The sequence below is a fragment of the Gastrolobium bilobum genome, unplaced genomic scaffold (genome assembly GCF_033153095.1).
Source record: "Gastrolobium bilobum isolate Gb01-03AN ecotype WA unplaced genomic scaffold, APGP_CSIRO_Gbil_v1 utg1827, whole genome shotgun sequence".
Classification (NCBI taxonomy): domain Eukaryota; kingdom Viridiplantae; phylum Streptophyta; class Magnoliopsida; order Fabales; family Fabaceae; genus Gastrolobium; species Gastrolobium bilobum.
In genome coordinates this window covers 444,362-456,377 of record NW_026898477.1, presented here as the reverse complement: position 1 = coordinate 456,377, position 12,016 = coordinate 444,362, and the positions used below count along the sequence as shown (strand labels likewise).

Genomic DNA, 12,016 nt, shown 5'->3' with positions numbered 1-12,016 from the left:
TAGAAATGGAAAAATCATTTAATTCATTATAAAAAATTTATTTAACTTTCCATATTTTATCTCTCATTTTGTCTATTTATGTAGCTTCCTGGTTGTAACTTGAGTTCTTAATTTCCAAGCTTGACTCTCCTTCGTTAGTGCAAGTTTCTTGCTTTTCCAAACTTCATTGAATTGCAAGAGAGAATGGCAACAAAAGGTGAGGAACTAGCTATAGGAATCGATCTAGGAACGACCTACTCGTGCGTTGCAGTGTGGCTGAACAATCGGGTGGAGATCATTGTTAACGATCAAGGAAATAGAACAACACCCTCTTATGTTTCCTTCACTGACACCCATAGGATGATTGGTGATGCGTCTAAGGATCATGCTGCTACTAACCCAACCGACACTGTCTTCGGTAAAACTTAATTTATTTTGCTCATGCAACTTCTATTTATCATTTTGTGTTGGAAATATTCACATATATGTGAGTGGTATGAAATCTCATATTAATTAAACATAAATCTACCAAATAATGGTAGCTCAGTTGATGCTAGAGAACTGAGCAGGCGTGGGTGAGAGTATGTGTTCGATCCTCCTCAATACCGTCTTTGAAAGGAATTTAAAGTCTTAATTCCGGAACCCGTCCCGAATCAAACTAGTCGTGAAACGATGAACCGATTGAAATATCTCTGAAAAAATTAAACATAAATCTAATACGGGTCATATAAGTCTAAAAAGATTCATTTATATAGAATATTATAGTTTTAAGTTGAATGTAGTTTCAGTTCAATTTTGTCATTTAATCCCTTTATGAAGGTATCCTCCTCTGCAAAAGATTTAGGAATCCCCTATTCCCTTTATATAAAATATTCAGTATCATGACATGTTAATTACTAGAAGATGGAAAATCACACTTTCTCTATTGATTTTCATATTGAGAGTATTGAAAATTCAAGTGTCAGTAGGTTCACTTATATTATGAGTTACTGCTTCTCTATTGATGTATGGCTGTTAGTTTCCTTTTTCAGGGCTCCCCTAACCAAGTAAAGGTGGTATTAGAGCCAATATAATTGATTTGCATGTGTCAACCAGATAATTGATTGAGTCAAGAATTTGAAAATGGGGGTTGCTATTCCGATTTATAGGTTGCATCAAACTCATGTTATGGAATTAAGACTTACCCACTCTTGATTAGTAATTCCATGAATACTCCAATTCATAATTTGAGAGACATTTTTTTGAGAATTCAAGTATAAAAAATAAAGTAATATATTGGAAATAAATGGATTAAATAAGGGAAAATAAATCTTGATGTTATAAGAAAATCTTAATCTCATGTCATAGGTATATTAAGTGTGAGACCCATCTATTTAAAAAAAAAATTGAAAAAAAAAAAAAGAGTGACACACATTTTTCTGGTGTATAGGATTAAATAAATAAACACAGTATAAAGGATTAAATAAAACGATTGAGAAACCTAAGCCTTAAGGTTATTGGTACTCATTAAAGTTTGCCCGTTATTATATCATACATGATGGATATATTGTCATTTGTTTCTATTTATTTTTTTAGCCTGATGAATGGAACTCATTATTTCGCAGATGCAAAACGGTTAATTGGTAGGAGATTTAGCGACCCCACGGTTGGTTCAGAGTGATACGAAGCTATGGAATAAATCTTTGATACTACTGCTGTATCAAAGATTCAGTTCATCCCACTATAACAAAAATATTACATGTCAGCTAATTTTATTTTATTTTGTCTGTCAAATTTTTTCTCTCTCCTCTGATGTGTATTACTCTCGTTGATAAGATGCACTGAATCTTGGTAGAGCAGCGTATACTAAAGATTTATTCGAAGCTATGGCCATTCAAAGTTATTGCTGGTGTTAATGACAAGCCTATGATTGTTGTTAGTTACAATGGCGAGGAAAAGCATTTTTCTGCTGAGGAAATCTCATCCATGGTGTTGGCAAAGTTGCGTGAGATTGCGGAGGCTTTCCTTGGATCAATAGTGAAAAATGTCGTTGTCACTGTGCCTGCTTACTTTAATAACTCTCAGCGTCAAGCTACCAGAGATGCTGGTGCTATTGCTGGCCTCAATGTTATTCGAATAATCAATGAGCCTACTGCTGCAGCAATTGCATATGGCCAGCTTCACACTAAAGATTATAGTCTCGGAAGGAGGAATGTTTTCATCTTCGATCTTGGTGGTGGTACGTTGGATGTCTCTCTTCTCACAATTGAGAATGATGATATCCAAGTTAAGGCCATTGATGGAGACACTCACCTCGGTGGAGAGGACTTTGACAACAGAATGGTGAACTATTGTGTGGAGGAGTTCATGAGAAAGAACGACAAAATGGACATTACTGGAAACCCAAGATCCCTTAGGAGGTTGAGGACTGCTTGTGAGAAAGCAAAGAGGACACTCTCTTCCAATAAGGAGACCATCATTGAAGTAGATTGTTTATATGAGGGTATTGATTTCTTCTCATCAATCACTCGTGAAAAGTTTGAGGAACTCAACAAGGACCACTTTGACAAGTGTATGGAGCATGTGGAGAAGTGTCTGAAAGATTCCAAGATGGAAAAGAGCAGTGTTGATGATGTTGTCCTCGTAGGTAGCTCTACTAGGATTCCCAAAGTGCAGCAGCTATTAAGGGACTTCTTTGATGGAAAAGATCTATGCAAGCGCATCAATGCTGATGAGGCTGTTGCTTATGGTGCTGCTGTTCTTGCTTTTAGATTGAGTAGTAGTGAGTTCAATGATGAGAAGAAGGAGGTATCATGAAAATAATAATACCTAGGAATACTATCATTCCTACAAAGATGGAAGGTGTATTCACCACAGCTTGTGATAACCAAACCGAAATACCGATTGATGTTTACGAGGGTGAGAGGCAAGCAGCTAAGGACAACAACTTGCTAGGTAAATTTGTGCTAGAAATTCCTCCAGCTCCTCGGGCTGTTCCTCAAATCCGTGTTTGCTTTCAAATTGATGATGAAGGTATCTTGCATGTCTCTGCCATGGAAAATTAAATGGAATAAATAAGAAGGTTACCATAATAAATGACAAGGAAAGGCTTCCAAAGGAAGAAATTAAGAGGAAGATCACAGAAGCTGAGAAGTACAAGGCTGGAGATGAAAGGTACAGGAAGAAGGTACAAGCAAGGAATGCATTGGAGAGGTATGCATACAACATGAGGGATGCTGTAAATGATAAGGAGATTAGTTTGAAGCTTTCCCAACTAGACAAGAAAAGGATCAACAATGCAATTGATCTGGCCTTAAATTGGCTCTCAGTCAATGAGGTTGCAGAACAAGAAGATTTTGACAAGATAAGGAGTGCTCTTTCGAGTGTCTTTGATCCAATTATTGTGATGATGATAAAGGATGAGGAGGATGATGGTGTGCCCCCTGGTGGTACTGTTGTTGCTGGCTCTGGTATGAATAAGAAAAAGAAAAAGAAAAAGAATCCCTTGTTATCAATATTGGCACAATATGCTTTCCAGGCAGTAATTTCAGCTGTTACAGGTGATATCAATGGGTTGGTTAATTCTGCAATTGTTGGCGCAATTAATATTAATTCAAACTAAACATAAAATATTGATGGGCCTTCAATAATGTATCCAAGCTTATTAGTTAGAAAGTAATATATATATATATATAGATGTTAAGGTGTGGTTTATAGGGTATGAATTGAGTAATTGGTGAATATGGATATGTCTGGGGATCTTTTTGAGGCCTAGGTATGTTGGCCTTGGAGTCTGAGTGAGATCTTTTGGTTATCTGTTTTAGTTGTATTTTCCATTGTTATTTTTGTTTCTGCATTTCGTTTTGCTGTTGAATTCAATAATACATATTCTAGAGTCTTTGGGTATTTGTCCTTGTTTATTGTTAATCTGTAACAGAGATTGTCTCCGGTGAACTTTGGATTAATAGAGATATGTTGCTGTTATTCATTGTTATTTTATTGGGTTCCATTATTTTGATGGGCCTTCAATAAAATATTCAAATCCATTAGTTAGGAAGTAGTATATATAAATGCTTATGGTGTGATTTACGGGGTATGAATTTAGTAATGTGGTTAGGTTGATCATTTAGGACTTGTCCTTTAAATCTGCTCATATGAAGATCAAATTTTGTAACTAGTTAACTACAAAGAAACTAATACAGATCATCAAAGTAATTGATTAATTAATTAATGGGTCTTTGGTTGTAGGTCCCACGCTTAATCTTTGTTATCTCTTCACAAGAAAGAAATTAACAATATGACAAGATAGTAGGTGTAGCAAATTTTTTCATAGGAAATGAAAAACCATATATTCAAAAGGGTGAGAAAGCCACAAGTCCTTGCACAAATCAGCGAGCAACTACAAAAGCGAATCTCTCACCAAATAGAGTTGTATTTGCGAGTGATTTTCTGTTTAACGTAGCAAAGAAGAATGTTAGAGGAAACACACTTTCAAATTTCAAGAGATTGTAAGACTGTAACAAAAGAGGATGCTAACAAAAGTTATTTAATATATAAAAAGAATAATAATGCATCAATGCTAGTGATATTGATGTGCAGATTATTAATACAATTCCTTTTGTTGTCTCTTGCCTTGTTTTTCCGTATGATGATCGAGGTCAACGCTTGTGCTAGACTTGAGACATCTACTGACCAGTTCTTCCATAGGTTGTATAACAACCCGCATAGGCAAGGCAAGCAATAATAAGTCAAGAGTACAAGAATCAAGTGAATATGGGAATGTACTATAGCACTACAGCAGTTATGCAAAAATCCACACTATAAAGTGATTTAATTGATATTTATGACAAGTAAATCATATAATTAATATGATAATATGAAAAAGGATTATTTTGGTAATAAGAATGGTAAAATTAATATAAACTTATGATTTAGAGCATTCTGACACCTTTCGAGAAAAAAAAAATATGAAAAGTAAAATTCTGCCGGGTAAAGTGTTGCTATGAAAATTACCGAAAAAAACTCTGAAAGGAGGAAATTATGTAAATTATGGCATAATTATTAAATTATGTTTTTGGGGTTAAGTTATTATTGGTTTAAGTTAGAAATGTTATGTAGAATAGAGTGGAAGTTAAAGTCAACTCAAATGCTCACTCACTTAAGTGACATGGCAAGGAGAGAGAAGGCATAACATCAAAATTCATCTTCTCCTTTCTTCCTCCAATAGAAACCGTGACCATCCCCTCCTCTCTAGGGTTTGGGTTTGTTTCATTCCTTCTCCATTTCCATCTATTTCCATTCATCAAATCAAGAAACACTTAACATGGAATTTGTTCCTTTGCCTCTAAGGATCAAAACCCACCCACCATTTCTAGTTGGGAAGTATTGGAGTGAGAGATCTTTCCTCTTATGTAGCTCGAGTTACTGTTCACAAAGTGAAGAAGTTTTGATGATTTTGAATGATTTGAAGCTTGAAACTTGAAGCATTGGTTATATTGAAGCCATTCAAGGTCTATATCTAGAGACTCTGTGATTGTGGATCAAAGATTGGAAGGGGAGTTTTAGCTTTCTTGCTAAATAAGTAAGCATTTGGTAAAGCTTCTATAAGGTAAGCTCTTTCTTGCTAAATAAGTAAGCATTTGGTAAAGCTTCTATAAGGTAAGCTCTATGTTTAAGGAGTCTTTTTATGCTTGAGTGCTCCATCATAGTTAGTGAACTATGGTTGGATTGTATGATTGTTTTGATGCTTTGTATAGATGCATTCATATAGAGTTATTCGATAACATGATATGACTTGTTCTGATATGATTTCTGTATTGATTGCATGGTACACGGATGTCTTCTTGGGGTTCCCCTGAGATTGACGGTGTACGCCTCTGATATGTTCTGGTTCCGCTTGGGGTCCTCCCTTGGGAACACGTGCGTTGATTTTCGCTTGGGGTCCTCCCTTGGGAATGACTGTGTACGTCTCTGATAAGATATGTATAAGTGCTTTGTTCTGTTATGATATCTGTTATATGTTGCATTGGTATACTCTGTATCTGACTTTCATGCAGGAGTGGAACCAGGGTATGGAGAATTCTCTATAAACCTGGAGCTTATTGAGATTTGTTATCTCACCCCGTTTGGGGACATCATTTCAAGTGTACAGATTGCAGGTGAGCCTTCACAGGGCAAGGATATGACCCGTGGCTAGAGATGTCGTAATGGAGATGTGTATTCTGGATGATTCATCATCACTGTGTAGAGACATGATCTTTGGGTAGCATTATGCCGCCATTATTCTGGAGGACATGTATTATTGCTTATTCGTGTTTTATTCAAGTTGGGATCATGATGTCGGATCCATTATACTATATATGTTTTGTGCATGTTTCCTATTTTGATGCACGTACATTGGTGTACTCAGGCATGTTATATGATAATGTAGTATTCAAATATGTGCATGTGTTGAGTCATGTATGTTGTTAGACTTTATTGCACAGAGCCAATTATTCATGCGCCCATGGATGGGCATTAGGTCCGATGTTGGACAAGATATGATTATATGATATGTTTAAGATGATATCAGGTATGGATTATGAGAGTGGGATTTAATCCCCATTTGTTCGGTTTACAGTCGTTACGCTGTCCGATTTTAGACTCTGTTTGGATTGATACTGGTTGTCATATTCGGATGGTCAAGGGCCATTGTGTATGGTCACTAATGAAAGATGAATGTTTAGAAAAGGAACTATGATGGATAAGAAAGAAAGGATATAATGCTATATATTATGCGACAAGAAATAAAGAAAAGAAGGAAAAAAGTTAGCTCGTATTTTTGTAAGCTAATGCAAGATTATAAGTTAAGTCTTCCGCTTATGCATGTTTTAGTACCATAGGATGTTAATTGAACCAGCTCAAGACGGGGATGTTACAAGTTGACTGAGATCAACGCAAATATAAATAAATTTTAAAATCTCTTTTACTTAGAATCTTTATATCAACGAGTAGAACTATTTTTTAAAGCAAATTTTGGCTTGTTTTCTTAGAGAATTATTGTAGTGGTTTATCAACATTTTCACCAATTCATCCTTATATATTAAATTTATAATATGCCCTCTTTACAGTAATTTAATTTTTTGAAGATATTATGCTTCTAAGAATGTAAAAAAGTATTTTAATTATTTTAATTTTTTAAAATTCTTTTTAAATTAATTATGAATTTTTTATTATTTCCTTTAAAGACTTGAATCTCTGTTACATGTTGGAGTTTTCTGCAAGTTTGAATTTCGGGTCCTATTGAGCTTATAAACCTCTAAGGCCCGGATGATAACCTTTCGGCCTTGGGCTCTGGGCCCGAATCCAGCTCATGTTACTGTGGTGCCAAAAGTTATTACTTATTAGTTTTCAATAAGTTGATGTGTTTCTTATTTGAATTTTCTAATTTGATCTTAGTTATGGCTGAATCGGAAGCTTGAATTTCCACACGCTTTATTTCTTCAACATTGAAGGGCTGAAGCACGAGAAAGAAAAAGAAACAAAGCTAATTGAACAACTTGGCGGGGCATAGGGACCCTTGATTACCTTCCAAGAGAAGGTGACTAGCCACTACTTTTCTTTATGTCTATGCATGTCATTAACCAGACCATATATGTATTTTTGACAGCAAGACATTTTAAATGATGCTGTGAATATTTTAACAACCTAGGTGGATCTAAAGGATAAATAAACTTTAGCTTGGTATTATTTGGCTCAAGGATGAAAGTGTTGTAGAAGGATCTTAACTTATTGTGGTATAACCAATTAAGGTTTTTAACTTTTAAACTTACTAATTAAGGTCTTCAACTTTATTTTGATTACCAATTACCTTAACTTCAACAACAACAAAATTATTATTTGTAAATCGAAAAAATAGGCCATATTTACCACTTGTTTTGTTCATTAATAAAAATATATTTAAATAAAATTGAAGTCTGTAATTGGTATCAATAAAAGATCCATCCCTTGGTTTATAAAATGGTTATGTCCGCAAAGATTACTTCACTCTGGATGAAGTGTGCATTGTATTTTAATATATTTTTCCCAAAGTGATGTAAAATAAGTTTAGAAAAGTAGAAAGATGTGATTATACTATTTCAAGGAAAACATATAATAATATATAAGAAAAAAAAATGTGCCAACTTAGTCATAGAACAGTTTGTGTTAACTTAAATGTTATATTAGCTACAGCCTACAACTACTTAGAAACTAAGTTCCACTTTTCTAATAACCTAGGGTTCTATATTCATATGTACAATAGTTTTACCTCATGCACCTCCTAGTATTGATTAGACCTTGAGCCAGACCAGAAAAAGTGTTTTGAGAGTTTGAGCACTCTATATCAGCTGTTACATTTTATCTTTGTCACCTTGAACGCTTTGATAACAAGTTATTCTCCCCCCAAAGTAAGACCCAATTCAACTCACGGTACAATTTTCTCTCTATTGACATTTTATTAAGCTTTAAATAGTTTGAATAATAGCTTGAATTACAGAAGAAACCAACCCAGTGATATTACCTGTAACAGCTGAAATTACTGCCTCGAAAGCAAATTTTCCCAATATTGATAACAAGCGATTCTTTTTATTATTCATATCAGAGCCAGCAACAACAGTACCACCAGGGGGCACACCATCATCATCCTCATCCTTTATCATCTTCATAATAATTGGATCAAAGACACTCGAAAGAACACTCCTTATCTTGTCAAAATCTTCTTGTTCTGCAACCACATTGACTTCAAGCCATCCTAAGGCCATATCAATTGCACTGTTGATCCTTTTCTTGTCTTGTTGGGAAAGCTTCAAACTAATCTCCTTATTATTTATAGCATTCCTCATGTTGTATGCATACTTCTCCAATGCATTCCTTGCTTTTACCTTCTTCAGGTACTCCTCATCTCCAGCCTTGTACTTCTCAGCTTCTCTGATCATCCTCTTAATTTCTTCCATTGAAAGCCTTCCCTTGTCATTTATTATCACAACCTTCTTGTTTATTCCATTTAATTTTTCCGTGGCAGAGACGTGTAGGATACCATCATCATCAATTTGAAAGCTGACATTGATTTGAGGAACACCCCGAGGAGCTGGAGGTATTTCCAGCTCAAATTCACCTAGCAAGTTGTTGCCACTAGTTATTTGCCTCTCGCCCTCGTAAACATGAATCAATATAATGATTTGGTTATCAAAATGTGTGGTGAATACATGTTCCATCTTTGTAGGAAAGATAGTATTCCTAGGTATCATTACTTTCATGATACCTCCATTTATTTTCACCCCAAGGGACAGAGGAGTGACTTCACACACATGATTAACCTTCTCATTGAACTCACTACTACTCAATCTAAAAGCCTGGACAGCAGCACCATAAGCAACAGCCTCATCAGCATTGATGCTCATGCATAGATCCTTTCCATCAAAGAAGTCCCTCAATAGCTGCTGCACTTTTGGAATCCTTGTAGAGCCACCTACAAGGACAACATCATCAACCCTGCTCTTTTCCATCTTAGAATCTTTCAGACACTTCTCCACATGCTCCATACACTTGTCAAACTGGTCCCTGTTGAGTTCCTCAAACTTTGCACGAGTGATTGATGAGTAGAAATCAATACCCTGATATAAACAATCTAATTCAATAGTGGTCTCCGTAGTGGAAGAGAGTGTCCTCTTTGCTTTCTCACAAGCAGTCCTCAACCTCCTAAGGGCTCTTGGGTTTCCAGTAATGTCCATTTGGTTCTTTCTCTCGAACTCATTCACACAATAGTTCATCATTCTCTTGTCAAAGTCCTCTCCACCAAGGTGAGTGTCTCCATCAATGGCCCTAACTTGGATATCATCATTCTTAATTGTGAGAAGAGACACATCCAGAGTACCACCACCAAGATCGAAGATGAAAACATTTTTACTTCCCAGACTATAATCTTTAGTGTGAAGCTGGCCATATGCAATTGCTGCAGCAGTAGGCTCATTAATTATTCGAATAACATTGAGGCCAGCAATAGCACCAGCATCTCTGGTAGCTTGACGTTGAAAGTTATCAAAGTAAGCAGGCACAGTCACAACAACATCTGTCACCATTGATCCAAGAAAAGCCTCTGCAATCTCACGCATCTTTGTCAAGACCATGGATGAAATTTCCTCAGCAGAAAAATGTTTTTCCTCACCATTGTAATTAACAACAATCATGGGCCTGTCATTAACACCTGCAATAACTTTGAATGGCCATAACTTCATATCACTCTGAACCGTGGGGTCACTAAATCTCTTTCCAATTAACCGCTTTGCATCTGCAAAAATATAACAAGTCCCGTTTATCAGTTGTAGTACAATGAACAGCTATGTGCACAATATTTGAAAAAACAAGAAGAACCAAAGTAAATGACAATCGTGTTTTTTTTCTGAAATAGCACAAACTTATATATATGTCATATATATATAGTTTCCAGGTGCATGCAATAATGAAGCAGAAAGACTTTGAGCATAAGAAAAATGGGTTTAGAAATTTGACCAAAGACAGTGTTGACAGGGTTGGTAGCAGCCTGGTTCTGAGCAGCTTCACCAATCATCTTTTGGGTGGGAGTGAAGGCAACGCAAGATGGTGTTATTCGGTTGCCTTGATCGTTGACGATGATCTCCACTCGATCGTGGCGCCACACAGCAACGCATGAGTAGGTTGTGCCTAGATCGATTCCTATTGCCACTCTCTCACCATTTGTTGTTGCCATTTCTCTCTTGCAAGTTTAGAGAAGGGGAAGTTGTGTTGAATGAGAACAAAGCGTACGATATTAAGAGACACATAAAGATGCATATATAATAATCCTTGGTGTTCGGCTCGTGACCCTTTATGTTTTGTTTTGTTAATTTTCATGTATGTTTGTTTCTCAGAAGTTTCTACACATGGACAGAAAACAACTTGTCAGGGTTTAACCAAAAAAGATCAACAACTTGTTCAATTAGCTTAGTTTCTTTGTCTCTTTCGTGATTCAGCCCTCCAATGTTGAATAACTAGTCCGTTTGTAAACTTGTATAGAGTGTACAAACTTGGCAGTTTCCTGAGAAACAAACACGAAAATAAACAAAGCCCTCCTCACTCCATTTCAAGTCGACATAACAGGAAAATAAAGAGTACGAGAATTCCGGAATATGCAAGGATACTTCTTCCAGTAAATTTGACTAATATTCAATCTTTCTTATATTTATGTCGTTTTGTATGACAGGAATAAATTTTCTATATATACAAATGAGTGGTGGGTTCCATTTCTTTTTGTCTCTCTCTCATGTTATGGGTTCCACTTCTAATTTTATTTCTACAATATGAACTAACAATTTTCCTACAATATAAGAAAAATATTTTTCATATAATATTTCGACTTCATAAATACAGATTAATTGATGGTCTATTTATAATAGCAGGCATAGACCAAGAGTAATTTATTTATGGACTTCTCTTTTATTATATAACATGAGATAACATCTTTCATACCGACACAACAAGTGATGAGATCCACCACTTGTTAAAAGCAAAAAACAAAAAACAAAAAAATAACACGGATTTTGATGTATCACACAATATGAGAAAATTATTTCTTATTACATAAGAAAATGATTTCTCTTTATTTATTAGCGTAAATATCTTTTCTACACACTTATAATATAAGGTAAAATTTTAAGCTGTGAGCTTAGAGTTATTTAATGAAGTTAACAATAAGAAAGAGTGTATTGCTACCGTTCCTCTTGAATTTTTTACACCTTATTAAATTTATGTTTAAATACATTATGAATGGATTTTCTTATTAGTATAAAACAAAATGTTCATTTCCTATTTTTTATTACGGGCACCGCCACCTCATAGTTTGTTATAAATTACGGGATTTAATTTAATTTCTTAGGGAAAAAAATTTATTTCTAATTCCTTTGAAATTTAAAATAAACTCAATTAGTTGAAGTAGTGATTTCTTTGAAATTTAAAGAAGACCCATATTAATCTCTTAAAAGAACTAATATGAGTTTATTTTGAATTTAAAAAGAACTAGAAATTG

At 35.1% G+C, this 12,016-nt stretch overlaps 1 protein-coding gene and 1 pseudogene across 1 annotated transcript; one reads left to right on the top strand and one right to left on the bottom strand.

The window, feature by feature from the left end:
- The first annotated feature begins 106 nt into the window (after nt 1-106).
- LOC133316659 (heat shock cognate 70 kDa protein-like) lies at nt 107-4,441 on the top strand (annotated as a pseudogene).
- A 4,000-nt stretch (nt 4,442-8,441) lies between these two features.
- LOC133316645 (heat shock cognate 70 kDa protein 2-like) lies at nt 8,442-10,702 on the bottom strand. Its single transcript, XM_061518427.1, has 2 exons — nt 10,486-10,702; nt 8,442-10,264 (listed from the first exon to the last, which is right to left on the bottom strand). The coding sequence occupies exons 1-2, from the start codon at nt 10,700-10,702 to the stop codon at nt 8,442-8,444; spliced, it is 2,040 nt and encodes a 679-aa protein (XP_061374411.1).
- Between the last annotated feature and the right edge of the window lie 1,314 nt (nt 10,703-12,016).

Excerpts from the sequence above, each read along its gene's own strand:
- LOC133316645 (XM_061518427.1), bottom strand. The coding sequence starts at position 10,702 with ATGGCAACAACAAATGGTGAGAGAGTGGCAATAGGAATCGATCTAGGC. Across the intron at positions 10,265-10,485 it reads CCCTGTCAACACTGTCTTTG|ATGCAAAGCGGTTAATTGGA; the intron begins GTCAAATTTCTA and ends ATATTTTTGCAG.